The following is a 25584-nucleotide window of genomic DNA, read 5'->3' on the forward strand; positions in this document are numbered from 1 at the left end:
ACAGTTGGCTACTGTGGCCTGCTTCACATCGCCCCAAGTGCCGGTAATTATCTGGATCGCGCCGAGAAGGTCAATCTTGAGATTGGTTCCCATGCGGAGGTTTATGAGGAGCCATTGAATAAGTCGCTTCCGATAGCCTACCTTGAATGCCTTTAAGATACCCTGGTCGAGGGGCTGCAGTCTCGTTGTGGTGTTCGGCGGGAGAAACCTCAACCGGCGGGAGAAACCCCTTTGTGCTGCAGCTTGCAAGTTGTTTGATGGGCCGAACAGTTGTCTACCAGAAGGCAAACTCGGCGGCCCGACTTGCCCAACTCAGCGTCCCAAGCCTGCAGCCATTCAACAAAAAGTTGACGTGTCATCCAGGCCTTCCTATTACAGCTGTGACGGACGGGAAGCTGTTTACAGTTCTTGAAGCAGTGCGGTGACTTGCTCTTCCCGATCACGAATGGCCGTAGCTTGCACGAGCCGTCCATGTTGGCTGCAAGCAGCACCAACACACGCACTTTGCTCATTTTACCGCCGTGGCATGAGGTTCCACGAAGAGCGAGTGTCTTATTCGGCAACATTTGCCAAAAGAGACCAGTTTCGTCTGCATTGAAGATTTCTGCAGGCGAAAACTTCTCAGTGATCTTCGGCCACTCCTCAGAAAGCCACTGCTGCATCTCCTGGCTGCTGACAGCCCCACTTTCGCCTGAAATGGCCTTTCCTACAATGCCGTGGCGGTATTTAAATCGTTGCAGCCACCCGGTGCCACCGCAAAAGTTCTCTTCGCCAAGAGCCGTAGCAAACCATTTGGCCTTTTCGATTAACATCGGGCCATCCACGGGAATATTTTTCGCTCGGATTTCATGAAACCCCGTATAGAGTGCCTTCTCCACTTTGTCAAAAGCAGCAGGGCGCACACGACACGCTCCCGAGCGACTTTCCTCACCTGCTTTAAGCTTGATGTCCTGCTTGTTTTTTAACAACGTACTTCAAGTACTCCGCAGAATGCCGAATGCGTCTGATTCTGAATGCGTCGGACACGCCAGATTACTTCAAGCTTTCTTGCAAAGTCCAGATTCTTCCTCTTTTTTATGTCCGCGGATGCCATAGCTCACCAGATGACCGCAATCACACATGCTACACACGGCACGTTGAAACAGAGGTACGCACAACAAAACGCGCGATGCGCAAATGGAGCAGTCCGAGCGAAGCCTGTTCGAGTGGCAGTCAACGGGGCTGGGAAGGAACAACAAAGGGAAAAGAAAGAAGAGAGGGGGGTAAAGATCGGCAGAATATGCCGCCGAAGGCGCCGTGTTCGTTTTTTGAGCCCTCTCTGGCTCTCTTGTCTCCCCTGGCCCACGAGCGACCGTGCCGACGCCTCTCTCTCTCTCTCTCTCTCTCTCTCTCTCTCTCTCTCTCTCTCTCTCTCTCTCTCTCTCTCCCCCTTTTCCCAGGAAGCATGGCTTGGAAACATCGCCGAGTCTCCATGCCGCGAACTCGCTGAGCTCCAATGCCCTTGCCCAATGCACACGCCGGCGGTAGAGGAGGAGCGAGAGAGCTCGCGCCGGTGGAGCGCAGGAACGGGGGAAAGGCTCTGCGTCTCCGCCGCTAGGTGACGGCCGCTCATGCGCAGAGGAGGAGCCTGCTGACTGACTCTGCGGAAATGTTTTCCCCTGAGGACCGGGCACGAATGTCTTTGGGAAAAGCGCACCTTCCAGGGGCGCGGCGCGGCGTTCAATATATCGAATGTCCAACGAAAATGGAATTCGATATACTACGCAATTGTCCAATACTTTTACATAGTATTTCCAAGGGGGTAATCTGTGTGTTCGATATAGCCAATAATTCGAAATATGCGGGTTCGATATATCCGGGTTTGACTGTGTGTGCAAGTGAATTCTGGCACTTCGAGGTCAATTTCAGGGTCTCTACAGCATGTATTGGCTGATGACATGTTAGGGCATGCAAATATGAAAAGGAGCACATAATCGGTTCTCAAGCAACAATTACTGCAGCACTTCCACCTCAGGCATTGCACTTTAAAATGTCCCTGAAATGGTTCAAATTTTGTAGACGCATCGGGTACCGCTACCATAAAACATGCGCACCACAAATGAAGTGAAATGTCTCGTATCAAGAGAGCTATAAACGATTACAAGTTACCCTCCTCCCTAGCCATGCTTTTTCTCCTCAACTCTGCCGAGCGACCGGGGCTAAGCTTCGCCTTCACTGGCTCTGCGTCACGATGTGATAGTCATCTATTTCCGGTTGTCTTGGAGCCAGTGTGCAAAGCCTCTCCAAATTTTCCACTAGCCGCCTGGCCATCGATTCCCAGCAAGAGCTATCCAAGTAGCGTGTGTTATGCGCAATCTGTAACAGCACCAAGTGTGTCAGGTATTCCAGTAACCATAGGCGAGCTGGGCGTGTTGACTGACGGGTGGTTGGAGGTGTAAGCTAACGCACCTACCACTGTGATGAAGGAGCTTAAGCACTGACGTACGTACGTGAGCAGCCTGATTTGCCTGCACGGTCCACCCATCTGCTGGCGCAGAACTTAACCAGCCAAACAAAGAGCTAATATTACTGTAACAAAGTGTAATACATTTAAAACATTTAAAAAGACAATGTGTTCATGGTTATGCTGCTGCCGAAAATTTGCACCAGCAGCAAAATAGAATACACTTGCTTACTGCTATATCAGCTCTGCATTTGTCTGGTTGAGTTCTGTGCCACCAGGTGGCTGCACCGTGCAAGCCGTTCACATCTGCACTTTCGCTCATCCCATTAAAAACCCAGTCCACTTGCACTTTCATTTACACAAATATCGAACATGCCAAACTCTTTATTGTGGTAGTAATCCTTCGGTGTGAAGTGACGGCTGCAAAAGCATAGACACTGGTGTTGAGCGGATACCGACAACTGACGCCACAGCCACTCCGCTCTCATGATTGCCTTGCAGAGGGAGACGATGTTGCAGCTTGACATGTCACCGATCGCTACATTTGCAGCCCACAGTGCAAGGGCGAACCATGGTGCTCGCGAAAAGACAGATCGAGACCAACACAGACCGCGTAGCTTGCATCAACACTGAGCACATTGTAACACAAGCGGACAACTGCTGCTGTGTGCTGGAAGTGCTTGAGTGCAGAGATAAGTTGTCGTTGTGTAGTCTTTTTCTGTTACTTATATTTATTTTATATACACAAGTTAACCAACATTCAACTATTACGAGCAACATTTGTTCCCCATAAAGTCTGAAAAGTTATCGATGACGTGATCTGGGTAGGCAATGGAATCGGGGTGGGGCAGCTGAAAACTCAGGGGAGTGGCACTGCTACGATCGGCAGCGATGTATATTTTTAAAACCTGATAATAAGTTACACGCAGAGCGTTTAAATGTATCACTTAATGATTAGAAGGACCTACACTAACAACTCAGTATGTTTGTACAAAATCATCAAAATCATTTCAGGGTCCCTTTAATACAGTAGAACCTTGTTGGTATGATCCCATTTTGTATGATTTCCTGGTGATAACATATGCTATTGAGAACAAAAAATTACCCAATTAAATTAAGCTTATTTCTTACTGTCTGATATATTCCCGGAAAACATGATAATACTTCGGCACTAACGTTCAGTACATCGCCAAACTGTCATCGTATGATGTGCTTTCCGACCATTAGATTGTATGTAAGCAAGAAAATGCACGAGGCACGCGCTATCGAGAACGGTAGCCGCAGCCGCTTCACCGCAACACTCGCCCACCCATGCCATGGGAAAACGACGGCGCGCACTCAGTTTCTGATTTTGGTACCAGCAAATCTCCTCTTGGGTGGTTGCACGCAGCCTCCAGAGCTATTGCCGCCAACCCTATTTAGATAAGTATCTTCACCTATCTGTTTTACAGCGTGTGGGATGTAGTGACATTGAAAGCATACTGCACGCTTTTAGTAGGCGATAATGCAAACAAGCCACTGTTCTTTGCTACAGATGGCGTGATCTCAGCGTCACGTTTCGCCATGACAGCATGGCATCCGGCAGCGCCCACCAGCTCGATTTCGTTTCAGTTTCCTGACACTGTCTCAAAACACTACGCAATGGCAAAACAACATATCACAGGCCACCAAAGCCCCACCAGCTCAAAGCGCGGGTGCCTCGTGCCACACGATTTAATTCAACGCTTCACATTACGTAGATGTTCACTATAGTTGAGTATGTCAAATTTTTAATTACTTCGGATTGTAAATTTTTTCATCACATATTTTTGTTAAACATATGAACAAGGTTCTACTGGCTAAACATCTCTCTCAAAGAACCGACTGCTCTGTATTTTTTGTTCAGTTTATATACAAACAAAATTTGTGGTCGTGAACATAGTTCAATGTGTTCCCTTCGATACCGGTCTTGACTGTACAAGCACCGTCTACTAGTCTATAAAAAAACTCATGCACACACTGATCTGTTCAACTGAAGATAGACACAAGAAATGGCACTCACAGGCTCCATCCTCATCATAGTTGGACAGATCAGGCTTGATGGTGCGACTGAACTCCAAGACATTACACCACTGGTCCTTGTTTATCACTCTATATTTGGATTGCTGCATAAGTATACAATGGGAATGAATCACTATACAAATAAAGGCAAGAATTAGCAGATTATGCATAGCTGTATTTGCAAGTATTTGAAAGGAAAGGAATTTACACAGTGTTCTGAAACATGAAAATATGTGGCAATAGAGTACAGAAAGTATGCAGAGACACTGTTTTTACAAGTGAATACAGTTAAACCTCGATATAATGAAGTCGATAAGATCGGCAAATTGCTCCGTTATATCGAAATTTTGGTCTATTAACATTCAACCTTTTATGCAATTAAGTACAGTCGCCGATCAATTTTTCTTACACAGAAAGGGGCCGTAGAATTTTTCTAATTATCAAGCAATCGAAAAAAACAAAATTGAATGAGAAAATTTATTTTCATAAATTTGGGAGTCACTGACAAATGACACGGTTTCATTAAATTATGGGGTTTTATGTGCCAAAACCACTTTATGATTATGAAGCACGCCGTAGTGGAGGGACTCCGGAAATTTGGACCATCTGGGGTTCTTTAATGTGCACCTAAATCTAAGTACAAGTGTGTTTTCGCATTTAGCCCCCACCGAAATGCGGCCGCCATGGCCAGGATTCGATCACGCAACCTCGTGCTTAACAGCCCAACACCATAGCCACCAAGCAATCACGGCGGGTGACATGGTTTCATACCACCCTAGACGCCAGTGCTTGTTTCTCCCCTGGCGGAACGATTTCACTTCCAACTGGTGTAGGTTTCCGCCGCCGCCGCTTCCCTTCAAGGTCGCGCCCACATTCAGTTTGCACTGCGCGCGAAACATCTCTTGTTTGCGACGGCGCCTCTTCGGATGACCAGAAATTATTATTGTGTTCTTAACTGCCACGACAGCAATGTAAACATGAAAGGGTTGATGCCACCAATGAAATTCTGCAGATTTACAAGAAAATGGTACGAAAAAAGCAGACGACAGATATGGATTACTGCAGTGCGCCGAACGAAGTAAACGACTGGCAAACGAAGCGAGCTCGTTCATTGACCACTCGTGAGTGTATGATGGCTTTTATACGTAACCCACATAAATTTCATGATTATTCGGTATATAATACATTTATTCATATAAAAACTTTCAGTTGTTCGACCAGCGCTTATCCTGTCTTCTTTCTCGTGTTTCGTTTGTGTGTGCGCAGCCCAAGTATGGAAACCACTTCTGTTGAACTTCTGCAGTGGCCGAAGTTCATGCGCGCCGAGAAATTGAATATGCGGACGTTGCATTGAACATGACCGGAGTTCATTTCTGCATTACCATTGCACCGATCGATCGAGTTACTGGACGATACACTGCCGCGTCTTGGTCGTGCCTGCATTGCTGACGCAGAAATGATTACTAATACTTTCAGCTTCTGTCTCTTGAGCACAGTTAAAAAATGGCCAAGCTATTTACATAGCTGCCTCTATTCTATATCGTAGGGGATGTACTAGTTAAACTTGTGTCCGCATGTCGTACTTGTGCTATGCGGCAATACATTTTGTTTATTTCCGCACAGTGTCGATGGAAGTCCGTTGTTGCCATCAGAGACAACACAGATTTGTAGCAAACATTTTGTGGGAAACTGCAAAAATGACTTTAGCTAACACACATCGTATATGCCGACGATTTTTCCGGCGGCACATATGATGTCGTTTCCAATTACCTGCTCAGCATCACAATTACACGGCTAAGCAGACGCTGCCCTTTCGCCGCATTGCAGCCATAAAAATAATCGTCAAGCGTACCAATCTTCTTAAAGGCAAATAGAAGTGTGTACGTCGTCCTTCGAAAAAAATGTCTACGCACACGCACGTAGGCACACGCTGCGCGCGGTACAAAACGTGCCCAAACACTTGCAGTGCAATAGGCAATCAAGGTGGTACGAACGAGAGATGGGAGAGGTGTACCACCCGCTAGTTGAATTTTGCCCCGCATGCGGCGCTCTCACGCCGGCGCAGCAGCGCCGCTCACGGTGCCATTTTTGTCTATATCTTCTCGGCGGTACGAATTAAGTGAAGCCAGCCATACTTTCACGTGCTCTTTGCCTAAGTGGCTGATGGCATTGCCCACACTGGGACAGCGCTGTAGGGAAAAGCGCCCGCAGCGGGGAACGAATGCTTCATCTGCCTCTCGCTCTAGCGGGTCACCGAGACTCGAGATTACGCAACTTCCAATACCAAACACACGGTAAGACAGTTTACATGGTGCCATGCTGTCTCGGCATGCCCACTCCTTGCACATGCAGCAGATCACTTGTAAAGTAAGGTGCGTGGCTGTGTTCGTGCTCAGCCGTGCTTACAGCCATACGCAGCCACAGCCATGCGCAGCCACAGCCAAGATGCGTACCGATTTACCCCAAGACTCCTCGCGCGCACATTATTGCGATACCACAAGATCGCTCCCCTCCCCCAGTTTTCTTTTCCTTGCCCGGGAAGGCAGCACTCATGAAGCCACCATCTTTCTTTATTTTTCTTCTCTTGCCCTCACACACTTTCACTTGCATCTAAAGCACACAGTGCATGGGGCGCAATAGGATATTATAGCACTTGGACTTAATACGGAGCATGACGCGGCTCCACTTCGGCGGTCACTCTTGCCACGTGGCGCGCGATTTGAGACACGCGTTTGAAAGCAGCGACTTGTAATTCAATCATGACCATCTGCATCTATGGGAGTTTCCATTTATTATCTCATTACTTTGTGGCGGCAGTGAAATTTTGTTACACTGAAATGGCATACAAACACACTGCGTTATGTTGATGTTCCAAATACATGGTGTTCTATGGACAAGAGGTTATGAAAAAAATACTTCGTTATATTGAGGTTTAACTGTATATGTATATTAATTTTCTTTCACAAAAGTGTGAAAGAAAAAAAGTACACTTTCACATCAAACTGAAAAAGGCATCAGCAGCAAAATGCTCAACATAGACCACAATACGGCCCAATGGAGTGGACCTAATGTGGCCCTCACGTCTTCTAAAGATACAAAACATACATTTTACGCAGCGATAGGAAAAGCTTGTTTTCACAGCCCGACGATATAAAGCAGGCCAGACAAGCACAGTACATTGTTCAAACATGGTTGTGAATACAAAGTGTGCTTTTAACCCTTTGAAGGTTTTCACCGTACATGTACGGCGGCGGTTTTCTGTCCCGCAAGGTCTTTGCCGTACGGGTACGGTTCCAACCCTCCGTTTGAAATTTCGTGCCATAATGACGATGAGTGCTCACCGGGAGATGCTGCCACCTCTTAGCACTTACAAGATGCGTTTGAAATTGGTGCTACCTTCTTGGGGAGATAAACAGAACTGATTGCTAGCTTCAGCGCATCGCTCAGACTGCCCCCTTTGGCGGTTTCGGTTTCGCCGCGTGATCGCAACGGAGGCGCCCGAAACGTCATTTATTTCTTTGTCGGCACTCTCTTGCAGGGCGGTGGAAGTTGATTTCTATCTTGATTGGCGCTGCTCTTAGCTTGTTTATCAGCGCCGTTCGCAAGGTATTATCGCTCTCAGTGGCAACGCGGTTTCGGTTCCGCCGCGCCATCGCTACGGAGGCGCGCGAAACGTGGTTTTTCTCTTTGTCGGCCCGCTCTCGCAGGGGTGGCGGAAGTTGATTTCTATCTTGATTGGCACTGCTCTTAGCTTGCTTATCACCATCGCTCACGAGGTATTCTTGCTCTCTGCGGCAACGCGCTTGCGCGAGAAGGTGCCTCAGACCTCTGCCCAAGGCAGCCGCACGCAGAGATGTCATGTGTGCGCCAACACAACGCCTCGTTCCAAGAGAACAGACATGCATTTTAGGTATGCAGACTGCGATAAGGCGCTGTGTGTAGACCCGTGTTTCAAGGAGTACCACGCTCGCAAATACTACTGAACATTTTGCAGTTCTGAGTGATGCCGACACCAAAATACTGTTCCTAATTATTTTTTACTATTTATTCCCGATTTTATACATTTTGTACATTCAAGATCCGCAATAAAGTAATTTGACCACCTGGGAAAGTTTCAAAATAATTCGACCCTCAAAGGGTTACGCTGCAAACTACAGGGGCAAAAAAATATGTATGTTTATCCAAATACAGCACTTGAATGAGGACTAAAGTGTGAAAGAATATTTACCTCGAGGAATTGGTGGAATGAAGCGCACAGCGGCCAATGCTTGCCGAGAAGGAGCTGCAGCATAGCTTTAGCCGTCGCCATGTCCATACTACGCTGGTCCTTGTCCTAAAAGAAAACAGATAAAAAAATGACAGCAAACCTAAGTATGCACTGTAAATTGAAATGTGTTCTGTCATCAAGCAATGCCTACGCAATGCCTACAGGAGCCCAGCACAGACAAGGGCTGTTCAGCTTAGCTTTGAGAAGACTATGCATTTGGGCTGGTTGGTTCATGATTACGAGCAGAAAACAGCGCTAAACAACAGGCTGAAGAGAGGGACACAGACCACAGCGCTAACAACCAAGTGTCTTTATTCTTTCATCACTCAGCACACACACACACACACACAAACACAAACACACACACACACACACACACACACACACACACACACACACACACACATAAACACACGTATTGTTACGTGCGAGTCAATCCATTTGTCGTGACGTGAACAATTTCAAGCGGGCGACATGGACCCCTTGTGTCTTGGCAGCTCTTCTACTACTCGCCGTGAGGCGAGCTATGTTATATGTGACTTCCGCGAGTCTGTTAATAATAACATACGGTCCATCGTAGGTGGACAAAAACTTTTGGCATAACCCGCGTTTCCGTACTGGAGTCCACAGCCAGACTAAATCACCAGGGCGATAGCTTACCGGACGGTGGCGAATGTCGTAGCATGCTTTTGATCTGTCCTGCGATGCCAAAGTGCGCAAACGAGCAATACGACGAGCTTCTTCGGCAAGGCAGACAGTCTCGGCGACAGTGGGATTTTCATGACTACAGAAAGGGAAAACAGTGTCGATTGTGTATCGGGGTGGCCGTGCGTACAGCAGGAAGAAAGGGCTATAGCCGGTAGTCTCGTGCTTGGCGGTGTTGAACGCGTACGTGATAAAAGGCAGTATGTTATCCCAGTTCTTATGGTCGGATAAAACATACATAGATAGCATGTTTACAATTGTTTGGTTGGTATGCTCCGTAAGCCCATTCGTTTGTGGATGGTATGGTGTCGAGTGACGCAAGTGGGAATCACACAAACGAAGCAGCTCCTCTACGAGGTCCGCTGTGAATTGTCGTCCACGGTCGCTGATGATCACGCGAGGCGGACCATGTCGCAGGATCACATATTGCAGCAGGAATGTTGAAACGTCAGTGGCAGTTGCGGAGGGCACGGCCGCCGTCTCGCAGTAGCGTGTGAGGTAGTCGACGCAAACAACTATCCAACAGTTTCCCTTGGCTGATTTTGGAAATGGGCCTACGAAGTCAATGCCCACTTGTTGGAAAGGCGTGCTTGGAGGCTGGATCGGCTGCAGGAGACCAGCTGGAGCAGTAGATGGCCGTTTGTGGCGCTGACACTGCATGCAGCTGGCCACATACGTCTCAACAGACTGTCGCATTCCAGGCCAATAAAAGCGTTCCCGAATCCGGTAGAGCGTCCTCGCCGAACCTAGATGGCCAGACGTACGGTCGTCGTGCATAGCATTCAGAATCGCTGTGCGAAGGCTCTCCGGTACCACTAGGAGAAAACGTGCGCCAGTGCTGGAAAAGTTCTTCTTATACAGGAGTCCATAACGTACACAGAAATGGTTTGCTGTTGTCGAGGCGGTCGTAGCGGTGAAGAGCGGTGTTAATTTATCGTCTTTTCGCTGTTCGGTTTTGAAGCAGTCGAAGTCTGGAAAACGCGGCGACACAGAAGCCACAAGGTAATCGAAGTCGTCGGCGTCACAGTTCGTAGTGCTAAGTGGCATACGTGAGAGGCAGTCCGCATCAGCGTGTCGTCGACCGCTCTTATAAGAGACGGTAAAGCTGTATTCTTGCAGTCGGAGCGCCCAGCGCGCAAGGCGGTCACAATGGTCACGAAGATTGACAAGCCAACACAATGAGTGGTGGTCGGTGACCACTGTGAAGGGGCGTCCATACAGGTAAGAACGAAACTTCTGAACCGCAAATATTACCGCGAGGCATTCTTGTTCCGTGACAGCGTAATTCTGCTCGGGCCTACTTAAAGGGACCCTGAAACGCTTTTGACGATCTTCTACAAATGTACTGAGTCGTTAGAGTAGGTCCTTCTGATCATTAATTGGCACATCTAAGTGCCCCGCGTAAAGCGTGTAATTTATTATAAGGTTTTATAAAATGCACATCGCTGCCGATCGCAGCACACTGCTCGGCGGAATTTTAAGCCGCCCCTACCCATATGACCGAAATCACCCATACGACGTCAGTGGGGCGAGCTATCCGATTGGCTGACCAGAGCGCATGATCGATAATTTTTCCAACTTTATGTTAAACAAATGATCTTCGTAGTTGGAATGTTAGTTAATTTGTTTTTATGAGAAGAAAGTAACATAAAGAGAATGCACAAGAATAATTTTTCAGTACACTTAAGCACTTCCGGCACACAGCAAGTGTCGTCTGCTTGTGTTACAACGTACTCCATTTTGACGAGAGCTCCGCGGTCAGAGTCAGTCGCAGTCTTTTCGCGAGCACTATGATTCGACTTTGTTGCCTTGTGGACTGCAAACGTAGCGACTGGCAATATGTCAAGCTGCGACATCGTGTCCCTCTGCAAGGCAGCGTACGAGCGAACTGGCTGCTGCGCATCGGACTGCCGCTACCTGATCGGCGCCAGGATTTGCGCGTTTGTGGCCGTCACTTTACACCGGAAGATTACTAACGCAATAGTGTTTCGCGAGTCCGGTATTAGGGCAAACGCAAGCGCAAGGGGACAGAGTCTGGCCGCTTAACTGTGCCGTAACGGGATGAGCCATGAGATGAGCAGAAGGGCAAATGTGAATGGTCTGCACGGTGCAGCCACCTGGTGGCACAAAACTCAACCATACACAGTAGCAGCAACGAAATGTATTCTTCTTTGCTGCTGGTGTGTATTTTTCACAGAAGTGTAATCATCAACACATTGTTTTTATAAATGTTTAAAATGTTTTACACTTGGTTAGAGCAATATTAGCGCTTTGTTTGGCTGGTTAAGCGCTGCGCCAACAAGTGTATGGACCGTGCATACCGATCAGGCCGCTCACGTACGTCTACGCTAAAGTTCCTTCATCAGCTTGAGTTTATGCCTCCAGTCATTTGCCGAAATGACCAGCTTGCCTGTGGTTACCGGAATACAGAACACGTTCGGCGCTACGACAGAATGCTCGCAACGCACGCTGCTTCGATAGCTCTCGCTTGGGGTCGACGGCCAAGCGGCTAGCGGAGAGGTCTCGCGCGGGCGGGGGCGAGGGCGGGGGCGGGGGCGGGCTCCAAAACAACCGGAAGTGGATGATGTGACGTCGCATCGTGACGCTGAACCAGTGAAGGTGGAGCTTAGCCTCGCTCGCTCGGCAAACGAGTCGAGGAGGAAAAGCATGGCTAGGGAGGAGGGTAACTTCTAATCGCTTGTAGCTCCATTAATTTGTAACGCTTCACTTAAATTGTGGTGCGAATGTTCTACTTAAGCTGTACCCTACGCGTCTACAAAATTTGTACGAACCGTTTCAGGGGCCCTTTAATGAGCGGCTTGCATATGCGATCACGTGTTCGCGGTCACCATAGCATTGAACTAGGACGGCACCAATACCTATGCCACTGGCATCCGTTTGGAGTTCCGTCGGAGCTGACGGACTGAAGTGCTGAAGAACCGGTCGGGACGTCAGCAGAAACTTCAACTGACGAAAAGAAGAGTCACACTCCAGTGTCCACTCAAAGGGGGTGTCCTTTCGTAGCAGGCATGTCAGTGGATAGGCAACGTCGGCGAATTTAGGAATAAATCGGCGGAAATAGGAACAAAGCCTCAGAAAACTACGGAGCTTCTTGACAGAGCGCGGTGCACTGAACGCTTCAACGATTGCTGTTTTCTGGGGATCAGGGCGGATGCCATCCTTGTCGACGAGGTGCCCAAGCACAAGGGTTTGGCGGTCTCCGAAGTGACATTTCTTCGTTTAAAACTAGACCAGCGTTTCCGATGCAGTTCAGGACAATATCCAGACGCGAGTTGTGTTCGCTGAAGGTGCGGCCAAAGATGACGACGTTGTCGAGGTAGCACATGCAGATGTTCCACTTCAAGCCACGCAATACAGTGTCCATAAATCTCTCGAAAGTTTCCGGAGTGTTGCACAATCCAAATGGCATCACATTAAATTTGAAGAGCCCGTCAGGAGTTACAAAGGCAGTCTTCTCCTTGTCGTCAGGATGCATCGGAATTTGCCAATAGCCGGATCGTAAATCTACTGAAGAAAAGTAAGAGGCGGAACGAAGGCAGTCTATTGCGTCATCAATACGTGGGAGTGGGTACACGTCCTTTTTTGACACAGCATTCAAACGGCGATAGTCAACGCAAAATCTCCAAGATCCATCTTTTTTTTTAACAAGAATCACTGGCGCTGCCCACGGACTCGCTGACTCTTGTACGACTCCCTTTTTCATCATTTCGTGCACTTGTTCATTGATAATCTGGCGCTCTGATGGTGAAACACGATATGGCTTTTGTCTAATTGGATTTGCCGAACCCGTGTCGATGGTATGGCACGTTCGAGATGCAGGGATTGCAGGTATTTTGTCCTTCTGCGCAAAGTCGAATACTGAAATGTGCTTCGAAAGCACACCCACTAACGTTCGGCGTTCACTCGTGCTGAGCGATTTATTTACCATCGACAAGAGGGCTGTTTCCGAACTGTGGCCATCAGGTTCTTCCGGCACATCTGTAAGTTCAGCCACTGATAAGGACGCGTGTTCCCTGGCGAAGGCTAATTTCATGCCGTCCGGTAATATAACGGGCTCCTTAGAACAGTTTACGGTCCATAGGCCAGTGCGTCCGCCTTTGATCGACACCACACAATGTGGCACCAACACATTCTTCTTCACACAGTTAAAGTGCATCGGTTCTACGGTAGCTTCGAAGCTGTCGGAATCGGCGCCACAACAGACAACAGGAATGCAAACAGTAGATGATGCAGGTATGACCGTATCACCACAAACACACAGTGTAGTTTCACGATCTACAGGGTTCTCCAGGAGTCCTGATGGAATCCTACCACTTAAGAATACTTTTCCTGTGCGGCAGCCGACAGTAGCACCACACTCCCGCAAGAAGTCCATGCCGAGAATAACATCATGGGTCGACCGAGGAATAATTACAAACTCTGTTGTAATAACATGGCCTCCCAAAAACACGTCAGCGCTACACACCCCAATAGGTCGCAACGGCTCCCCACTCACTCCACAGAACTTTGAATATTCGTCCCATTTAAAGAAAACCTTTCGCCGTAACACGTGTTTAAAAGAGACACTCATGACCGAAATTGTTGCGCCTGTGTCCACCAGAGCCATCACAGGGACATTATCTACAAGCACGCGCACTTTGTTTTTCAGCATCAACACAGGAGGTATTTCTGTCAGTAGCACGTCTCCAGCGACCTCATTTCCATCGGCTGCGCTAGCTAGTTTTCCGGTGCCGAAGGGGACGCGGTTCGACGCAGCGGTGAGGGAGAACGGGGAGCACGACGTTGCGGTGGGGGTGTCAAACTTCTGTCAGATGCCGGGGAGCGATTCCGGGAGCTGCTCGGCCAATACTTGTCGCCAGACGATACGTGTGCTGGCCATGGGGTACCGCGTGGCCGTTTGGAGGGCCAAGAAAACTCTGACGGCTGGACATACCACGTGGTCATACGCTGGTTGCAAAACCGCAATATATGACCCGGGACACCGCAGGAATAACACACCGGGAGAGGTCGATGAAGCGGATATTATCATTTTCCCGCGTGTAGTGGGTTGGTTCGTGGCATGTGTCACGACGATACATCGGGCGTCGAGAAGGCGTGCGCTTAGCGCGTTGGTCATAGCGCGGAGTCCGTGGGCGTGTTGTCATCCTCGACTGTGGGGCTGCGCTGTACTCTACGGCCGCTGCGGTAACCATCGGTTGCCAAGAGGCCGAATGTGGCGCCGTCATAGCCTCACATGACGTGTACACGCCATGGTGGTCAGCAGTCGTATGCAAAAACTCTTCGCGGCGGGAAGTTCCTCGCGGAAATCTGTCGGATGGTTGAAGGAAGGTCGAGGCAAGGACTCGTGTCCACACTGGCAACCGTCGTAACGTTTCCCAACTGACCAAACTTTGGCGCAATCCGACGCATCTTGAGCGTTTCAAACGTTCTGCAGTGCCTAATGACGTCGGACACAGAACTGAGGCTCTCCTTTCCAATTAGAAAATTGTACACATCCTCAGCCACTCCTTTCAGCAAATGTCCAACTTTATTTTCTTCCGACATGCGAGCATTGACCACCTTGCACAGCTTTAACACTTCTTCGATATATGTTGTGCATGTCTCACCTGGTAGCTGCGCCCGTTGCGACAGTGTCTGCTCCGCACGCTTCTTTTTGGTGACTGAGTCCCCAAAACACGCCTTTAGCTCGTCAACAAAATGTTCCCATGTCATAAGCGCGTCCTCGTGGTTCTCGTACCACACGAGGGCGGTATCGGTCAGGGAGAACACCACATTGGTGAGCTGAGCGGTTGCATCCCACCCGTTGGACTTGCTCACTTGTTTGTAGTGGACGAGCCACTCGTCGGCGTCTTCCCCCGCTCTGCCTCCGAAGGTGGGTGGAACTCTGTAGTATGGCAGTGCACTGCTAAGCGCTGCCCTCGGAGCGGCTCCTTCTTCTGGCATCTCGAAGACGGTCACGGCTGATGGCGGGAGACCGGCAAGTCGACGGCTTCGACGAAGCTGCGGCAGTGACGGTTCCATTGTTGTGAGCGATACCCCGCACCTCCACCACTTTGTTACGTGCGAAGAAGACCGTTTATAACCCTTACGGATGAAGAGGACCGTTTACTTAAGGTCGCGAAGGTCAGCGCAAGAGCGGCCAGCTGGTTGATCAACTCAGCGTCGTTCTCTTCTTCCTTCCCCCACTCGGGACCGCAAGCACGTTCACGGGTCTTTGTTTTCTTCATGCGTAACAATATATATACATATATATATACACACAGTAAAACCTCGTTCGTTAAACCGTACCCGCTTAAACGCTTTAAAAGCAGTAAATTCAAATCCCTGACTCAGCGGCCATTAAACATAATGTGTTTTCTATCTGCATACGTTTGTATCCGCATACGTATTGCGTACGTATCAGTTAGCATGCAGTGTTTCCACTTTTTGTCGCATAAACACGGCGGTGCTTCGTCTCCATCGGGCAGCCCAGCAGAACAACTAGCCTCAGAGATTGAAACAATGATCTCCAAACGCCCTGTGCATTTGCGCGTGAAGCCACATCAACATCAACATCATTTCGGCGGCGTGCCAGAGAGTGTTGTGGTGTCGCACAAGCGAGGACTCGCGTTATGCCGGAGCTCGGATAAAAAAGATGCCGGATGCTCAGCATAGAAGAAAAATTAGACATTGTTCGTGCTATCGAATGTGACACGAAGACGGCTGCGCTAGCACGCGACAGGGATCTGCTGTTGACTACGGTGTGTGGCATTTATAATGCGAAGAGGTTGCTCGGCAGCGCTGTTGCCACAGCGAAGAGATGTCAGCTGCAAGGTTCGACTTTTTGCTATCGTTCTCTGTTGTTGCCGAAATGTCAGCTAGCAAGAGTGATGAGGACGACACGGAAAGCGACAGCATGGGCAATTCAGGCCCGACAGTGGCAGAAGCTGTGCATTACGTCAGCCTCATGAATGCAATCGTCACGACAAGAACAGCACCCCGCAATGAAAAAGGCGCCCCATGACTTTTGCAGCGCTATCGCGCGTGTGCACGAACAATACGTAACGCCAACGAGGAATCTGCCGTGCGAGTGTTTGCCGAGAAGATGGGGCCGGCTGAAAAGCTGCCTTGCAGCTTCAGTAAGTTTGAGGCTGTTGTCGCTGCTAGGCCGCTGCGGCATCAAACGAAAATAACACTTGTCGGTCGAAGTGAATAAATACTGCATGTTTTTGTCCCCTTTCATCGCACCTTCTCTGAGTTCCATTTTTGACAGGTAAGTGGTCGATCTCATGCAATTTCGGTTAAACAGTACTACCGTTTAGCACATACTTTTTCTGAGCTCCGGCCAACTATGTTTTAATGAGGTTTCACTGTATGTATGTACGTATGTATATATATATGTGTGTGTGCGTGTGTATATATATATATATATATATATATATATATATATACACACACACACACACTTTACCACAATCTCAAAGCACGAAAGCAATTTTGCATGCGCAGGGGCAATAAACTGCAATCAATGAGATAGGAAGGCTATCTCCTTCGGAAGGAGCTTAGAGCTTTGTATAGCTGTCAATAAAGCTTTTGCTTCTGTCAAATTAGTGAAAAATGTAACCTTCCTTACCATTTATGTGCAGTCGACGGCATAAGTTTACATACTATGCAAGCACGGACAATGATCAGACAACGCAAAGCTGCTGTCACTTATAAAATATACAGCTGAATGTGCATATTTTTGTATTTGTAATAAGATGAACACCATTTTCAGGAAACTTAGCAACAGAAAGTGGACCTAGAAAAGTCCTAATGGTGAAACAAGAAATGAAATTGATTTCATAGTTTCTGCCGATCCCAACATAGTGCAGGATGTAGAAGTGATAGGTAGGGTAAAGTGCAGTGATCATACTGACACGTGTACTTATCTTTACCGGACAACCACATTTTGCCGCCTAACAAATGTTATTGCACAGCGCAGGACGCGCCTGCATTTATCCGAAGTTTCTGGAAAGTTATCGATGCTTCTATCCGCTGTCTGTTGTCGCCGAACCTTATGTTATCTGATTTCATCACCTGACGCGAATGGTGTAGAACTTTGTGGAAGAAATGCGGGTCTGAACGATTAGTCTGGAACATTCGACGACTGCTCTATAAAAGCCGACGCGCTTGACCCGCTGATCAGATTTCCGACGATCGCCGACCGTGTTCGCCGCTATCGTTGTGCTATAAGTGTAGGCTGTTTTTGTGGGCACAGGTTCGCCCAATAAAAGCTAGTTTTGTATTCCATCGTATTGCTGCTTTCTTCACCGTCACTACCACGTGACAATACGTTAGTGAGGGCTAGGATTCACCTCAATTTGAAAAGAGAAAGAGTAAAATTGGTCAAGAAGAAACAGGTCAATTTAGAGGCAGTAAGGGTAAAAGCAGACAAATTTAGGCTAGTACTACTTGCAGACAAATATGCAGCCTTAGAACAAAGAGAGGATGATGATGACTTAGAGGTAATGAATGAAACTATAACGAGGCTGGCTTCAGAGGCAGCAACTGAAGTGGGAGGCAAGGCACCAAGGCAACCAGTAGGCAAGCTCTCCCAAGTAACAGAGGACCTAATAAAGAAACAACAAAAGAATGAAAGTGTCCAACTCAAAAGATAAGATAGAATTCGCGGAACTGACAAAACTGATCAACAAAGTGAAAATAAGCAATATTCGAAATTATAACATGAGAAAGACTGAAGCCGTAAAAAATGGACGCAGCCTGAAATTAGTGAGAAGGAAACTTGGCATAGGACAAACCAAGATGTATGCACTGAAAGATAAGCAGGGTAATATCAGCAATCTCAAAGGAGTAATAAAAGCAGCGGAAGAATTCTATACTGACCTGTACAGTACCCAGAGGACTCAGGAGTACTGCTTTTGAAACAATAATGAACAGGCTACAGAAATTCCTCCTATAACTAGAGATGAGGTCAGAAGCGCCTTGCAAGACATGAAACGGAGAAAAGCGGCAGGAGAAGATGGCGTAACAGTCTGTTTAAGTAAAGATGGAGGAAACATAATGCTAGAAAAACTGGTGGCTCTCTATACGAAGTGTCTATCGACTGGAATGGTCCCAGAAAACTGGAAGAATGCAAACATTATACTAATCCACAAAAAGGTAGATGTTAAAGAATTGAAAAATTATAGGCCCGTTACCTTACTCCCCACCCAGTATTATATAAAATATTTACCAAATTAATCTCCAATAGAATAAGTGCAACAGTGAACTTTATTCAACCGAGGGAACAGGCTGACTTGAGGAAGGGATAGTCTACAATGGATGACATCCATGTCATTAATCAGGTTATCGAGAAATTCGCAGAGTACAATAAGCCTCTCTATGTGGCTTTCATAGATTACGAAAAAGCGTATGATTCAGTAGAGATACCAGCAGTCATAGACGCATTGCATAATCAAGGAGTACAGACCACTTACATAGATATCCTGGAAAATATTTACAGATTCCACAGCCACCTTAATTCAACACAATAAAAGTAGGAAGATACCTATAAAGAAAGGGGTCAAACAAGGAGACACAATCTCTCCAATGCTATTTACTACGTGCTTGGAAGAAGTATTCAAGCTATTAAACTGGGAAGGTTTAGGAGTAAGGATCGATGGTGAATACCTCAGCAACCTTCGGTTTGCCGATGACATTGTTCTATTCAGCAACACTGCAGACGTGTTACAACAAATGATTGAGGACCTTAACAGGGACAGTGTAAGAGTGGGGCTGAAGATTAGTATGCAGAAGACAAAGATAATGATGAATAACCGGGCAAGGGAGCAAGAGTTCAGGATCGGAAGTCAGCCTCTAGAGTCTATGAAGGGGTATGTTTACCTAGGTCAACCAATCACAGGGAACCCTGACCATGAGAAGGAAATTCACAGAATAAAAATGGGTTGGATCATAACGGCAGACATAGTGAGCTGCTGACTGGAAGCTTACCGCTATCAGTGAAAAGGAAGGTATACAATCAGTGCATTTTACCAGTGCTGAGATATGGGGCAGAGACTTGGAGACTGACAAAGAAGCTTGACCACAAGTTAAGGACAGCGCAAAGAGCGATGGAATGAAGAATGCTTGGCATAACTTTAAAAGAGAGAAAGAGAGCGGCTTGGATCAGAGAGCAAATGGGTATAGACAATATTCTAATTGACATTAAGAGAAAAAAATGGCACTGGGCAGGCCATGTAATGCACAGATTAGATAACCCTTTGACCACTAGGGTGACAGAATGGATACCAAGAGAAGGGAAGCGCAACAGAGGACGGCAGAAGACTAGGTGTTGCAATGAAATTAGGAAATTTGTGAGTGCTAGTTGGAATCGGTTGGCACAGCACAGGGATAATTGGAGATTTCAGGGAGAGGCATTCATTCTACAGTGGACATAAAATAGGCTGATTATGATGATGATGTTCATTTTTTAAAATAACTTTTGTAGTGATGCTGTGAACAGGCCCTTTATAGTCACAGATGGAATGCCCAGTGCCACAAACAGAAATTATTAGTGAAGTTTACTAGAGAAGTACTTATGTAACGGTGGAAAATATATTGGTTGCCATTATACACTGTGAGTCATCCAAATAATTGAGTGCATGTGAAAAATCCAGCTCTGCAAACTGCAGCGCACAGGCAATTTGCAGAGCACGGGCAATTTTCGGCCCAATTTTCTTGAAGCTAAACAAAATAAATGCCCGGTAGAATTGGGTAAACATCATAATCAGGTATTGTAAGGTATGGTTAATGCTTGAAGATCCTCTTCGGGCAGGCCAAAAATAGGTGTTTTTGACAGGAGGCTGATGTTTGTTCAAAGTATACACTGCCCCTAAGCTCCATCAAGGCAGACACTGCCACTAAAGAGGTTGCTATTTGGGTCACCATAGGGGTCAGGTGAGTGCATGCCGACTGGTGAAGTTCCAATTATTCGGAAGGCCAATTTTAGAATTAAAATGATGAAAGCTTGGGCCAATAGAAATGCATGAGGGGCACCAGCTGAGACTTTCAGTCAGGATCAAAGTAATAAAAAAATTGAATTAACCGTAGTTCAATTAACAGAAGCTTACTGTATTTGTATTTTATAAAATAAGTTTTGCCCTAAATTGGACTTCAATGAAAAATTTGTTAATCCCTGAAAAGTTAGATTAAATTATGGGGTTTTACATGCCAAAGCCACTTTCTGATTATGAGATACGCTGTAGTGGAGGACTCTGGAAATTTCGACCACCTGGGGTTCTTTAACATGCACCTAAATCTAAGTAGATGGGTGTTTCCGCATTTCGCCCCCATCGGAATGCGGCTGCTGTGGCCGGGAGTCAATCCTGCGACCTCATGCTTAGCAGCCCAACACCATAGCCACTAAGCAACCCTGGCAGGTGTTAATCCCTGTTATAGAGAAGTTGGTCATAACAAGAGTGTGAAACCTGTACATTCTGAAGCAGTGGCCAGCTTCTTCGCACATTCACAAATACAAGTTCATAAATGTGCGCAGTTTTATTAATTATGGTTTCACTCAAAGGGTGAAGCAATGAGAGCGGTGGCAACCACGTGAGGCCAGCTGCTGCACAATGTATACAGCACTCCCGAGGCTACCACACCTCATAGGTATATCCAACGCGACGGTGAGTGCGCATATGGTGAAACCACATCTTTACAGCTTCGGTGGCATCACACGCGAGCGTCCATGCATTTGTTTAAAGGTGATCAGGCGCGGGAAAATGGTATGAGCTGACTGAGTGGTGACGGTTGTTGAGAATCACCTGAGAAAAGCACCAAGAATGCCAAGTGAGCCAGACTGCAAGACAATTCCAAGCACTACCATCTTTACTACCCTTATAGGTGTCTAGGGTACCAGCCAAATTGTCTACAAAATTACTCAGTCATAAAACAAATTATACCTAAATATCTTCATTGCAACAAATATATATCATCAAGAGCACAATTCCTTTTATACAGAAAACCTTTCTAACCTTTCTATGCCTAATTTTCTAGCCATTAGGTAGGCACAAAGTGGCAAAGTATCGCCACCTCGTGGAGTTGTGCGATGATGACTGCATGATGTTTTGGTGAAGCCCAGCACAAAACTTTCATGTCAAAAATAATAATTAATGGCAATCATAAACAAGCTACATACATCAGGCCATTTAAGAGATAATATCATAAAAGTTGGCAGCTATGCTAATGGTTCTGAGGCTTGCAACCATTCTTTAATACCTATTGTGCTGATAACAGAATTCTACACTGTTGGATATTTACTGAGCAAAATGTTTGTTGCCCAAAAGAGTGATGGTGCCAGCATTTTAAGCAACTATAAGAGCTCACCCTAGCAAAGTCATACGCATATCTGTAGATACTCTTGAACTGGTTTTGGTCATTCAACAGAGACTTCAAGTAGTCCAGCTTCCCTTGGATCTTCTGAATGGAGTCGCACCTGTAAAATAAAATATATCAACCTGTGTGCATGGTTCGCAGAATGGCTAGTACTCCACCATGCAGATGAGCTAACCCTTCAGATATGATAAGTTATGTGTTCCTGCATCGCTCAATGAACTTACAGAATAAAAATTATGCAAGTATACTATTATTACTGGAACTTTTCTAATGGTTCAAGCTGAGGCCTCATCTCCATTGACTCCTCAATTGCCCAACTGTATTCTTTCTGACTTAAAGGAGCAAGTTCAAATGTAGAGGTTCAAATGTAATTCTTAGTTTTTATCTAACAGTGTATTTGAAAAATAATGCAATAAAATTGTTGTTTCATTACCGTTTGATCAAATGCTTATTATCAATTAGTTGTTGGTAATTAGCTGGGGAACACAGAGCAAGAAAGACAGGGAGGAAGAAAACATGAAACGCTAGACTTCTTTGTCCCTGTATTCCTTGTGCTGCATTCCCAAACTAACCTATGCGCCAAATCACCCAAATCAATGTCCTGCTTGGTGATAATCCTACAAATCTGAGAGTTATGGTTTCATAACAATTTTATGGTTATATCTGTATACATTAATAAGATTGCTGCACCTGCACATTCATTCTTACAAAATAGTGCAGCAATGATTCCTAAGCAGGAAACATAGGCTTGAATGTGAGCGTAAAGCGTCATCTCCAACTCTATGCCCATTTTCATATCATGCTGTTTTTTGTTCATCAAAGATATACCAACAGGCCCAAACCCCTACTTCTAGTTTACTCACTCTACAACTGATGCCCTAACCAGTATGCCCTGCCCAGCTGGGACCTTGATAATGAGCTAGTAAATAAGATGCCATTTGGTAAGAAACAATTGTTGCTCTGGCAAGACACACACATATAACAAAGCAGCCCACCAAGTGCACCTTTGTTTAGTACAACCTTTGAAAAAGAAAAAATTAAGCATGTAAACAGTGCAAATAACCACACAACAACAAAATCTTTATAAATGATATCTGGCATGACTACGAGCAGGAGGCAACACTACAGAAATTGATATTATTTTGTATGTCCCGATGCAGTGCATTGATTGATTCACGAGCTCATCCCAAAGCAACACCTGGGAACGAGAGCTGCCACAGTGAAGAAATTCACATAAATTTTTACTACCTGGAGTCCTTTAACATACAGCCTAAGAATAAAGTAGACGATTGTTTTTCATATAGAAACATTGAAACGTAGCTGTTACGGCTAACAATCGAGCGTGAAACTATGCTCAGCAGCAGATGATCATAACTACTGGGACACTGCAGCGGGTCATCACTGGCTTCGTCACTGCTCTCTGTGGATATGTGGTGCAGCCTTAGTACAATGCGGTACAAGGCTATATGTGAATGTTGCCTTCAGATATGCCTTCACAGCAATGCGAAGTGTATTGCCATGAAGCCACATACGAACATATGAAGCAACAATTTAACATATATTAAAGGGGACCTAATACAGGCTAGTTAAACATTTTTATTTATTTATTTATTTATTTACAATACTGCTACTCTCATTTGAGAGTGTGGCAGTCGGGTGATACAGTGTACATGTATATCAGTATGCATCTAGGCAGAACAGCTAATTGAAAAAAAGGAAAAAAAAGAACAATTGCCCAAGGATGGCAATATAAGAAAGAAGCTGAGTTTAGGAACAAAAATGCATGTTTTCACATGACAGTTAATAATTTATGCCCCAAGATGAAACTCTCAGTAGCACTTGAAAACACATCAATTTTAATACAACTGCCCTCACCAGCAAGTTTTAGCAGTGTTAAGTTACCGTATGTTAAGTGCGGTAATACCGTACCGGCCATGTCTGCGCATGCACGCACTTTACGTTCGGGAAGACTTTCTGTACGGCATAGTAGATGATAAGGAGTCTACGCCACATACAGTAACTTGCACACAGAGTTTTGCAAGCCGAGCCAGACCAAGCCAAGACATAGCAAGAAACTGCCGTCAGCCACAGAGTCCATGTTGTGAATGTCTGCATGTCGCATGTTTTTTTCACCATGGTAGGACCAAAGAGTGAATTAACTTTAATCCACTTTCTGAGACTAAGTGGCAGCAAATATGACAGCCCTTCTAATCGGAAGCATAAACTTGAGCTGAACTAAACAACTTGTGGCCATACCCTTCGTAACAGGCGAGTACTATACTCAGGCCAAATGAGAAAAGAAAAGCTAGAGAATGCAAATCAAATAAAACAACGAAAAACGTAACAAACAAACAAACACACACACACACACACACACACACACACACACACACACACACACACACACACACACACACACACACACACACACACACACACACACACACACACACACACACACACACACACACACACACACACACACACACACACACACACTTTAGGTTGGTGGCGCCAGTGATGCAGAATTTGCTTGGAGGGGACGCAGTGTTTTCATTGCAGTAACCAACTATATTCTACTTATCTGCTGGTGTAGAGTGTCAGCAGCAATGCAATGTACAATAAACAGTCCTTTTCTTTATATATTGCTTCGACAAAAACACCTGTGTGGTAAGAAAAGGTACTAGTACATGTTGTTGGATGAATTGTTGCAAGATGTCGCTGCCGGCTTTGTGACTGGTATCCACACTTGCCGTAACCCGGCACTTCCATAAAGAGTAGGCAATATGTGTACGGACAAGCTAAAGCATTCTAGTATCTACCTTAATGTTGCACAGCACATAGTTCTCATATTCTTCAAGGTATGAATATTAGCCACTACAATCATTATCATGTTACCGTACACACAGAAGCCACACGCAGCTAAAACATGTTCGGTCATCACAGTAGATTAGTACGAAACAGTAATACCATACCATATACTACACTTACCGTACGGAAACATAGCACTGCTAAAACCCTCTACTGTCATTTTTTCACAGATTGTAAGGGTGAAAATTATAGTATGCACCAAGATTTTCTAGCCATGAACTTGCACAGAACAACAAATAATGACATACCTTTCTCTACTATTACTCAACATGATTTAATAGATTGATATGGAGAAGAGTCACACATACGACGTTCGCTTGCAGTAAAGATAGATGAACAGTATTTCACACTTTAAGAAAACTACCACATGCACCACCATAGCAAAATTAGCATTAGCACCACAGCATACATTAGATAGGACTTTGCAGAAACCTCTAGCCTAGACATACCAGTACGAAACTACCAGGAGGTATACACATGACAAGCAATGCTGATGGCAGCATCTTGCGCTGCATTTGACTACTAAACACAGGGCATTTATTGCAATGATTGATTCCATTCACTTATCCATGAGTCAGGCACGTACCCAGGGGGGGCTCCGGGGGCCCAGCCCCCTCCCCCCTGAAATTAAGCAGCATACCTCCCGCCTCCCCGCCCACGCCACCACTCCTCATACACATTCCTAAAGCGCTGCCAAATCAATGTTGAGACACAACAGCTATTCGGCAGTCAACATTTTGCTGCCTTTTTCACTCCTTTTGGATGGCGGTAGTTATCGGCATTTCGTGGGGTGCGAAGGCCAGCTTTCTCATTGATATGGTGCCCACACGATTAACTCGAGATACATTCAGTTGTCACCACCTATTCAATAGTCACGCGCATC

The 25584-nt window shown here is 46.2% G+C and overlaps 1 protein-coding gene across 2 annotated transcripts in view; it reads right to left on the minus strand.

Annotated features, from left to right (window-relative positions):
• The window catches only part of SCCRO4 (DCN1-like protein SCCRO4), a 71200-nt gene that overhangs the window by 17309 nt on the left and 28307 nt on the right, over positions 1-25584 (minus strand). For both annotated transcript variants that reach the window (XM_075688183.1, XM_075688184.1), the window contains exons 7-9: positions 21822-21930; positions 8712-8816; positions 4485-4587 (exon numbers count right to left, since the gene is read on the minus strand). In XM_075688183.1, the coding sequence (XP_075544298.1) occupies positions 4485-4587; positions 8712-8816; positions 21822-21930 (317 nt within the window). The remainder of the gene's footprint in view (positions 1-4484; positions 4588-8711; positions 8817-21821; positions 21931-25584) is intronic.

This window comes from Dermacentor variabilis, chromosome 4, assembly GCF_050947875.1.
Source record: "Dermacentor variabilis isolate Ectoservices chromosome 4, ASM5094787v1, whole genome shotgun sequence".
Taxonomy (NCBI): domain Eukaryota; kingdom Metazoa; phylum Arthropoda; class Arachnida; order Ixodida; family Ixodidae; genus Dermacentor; species Dermacentor variabilis.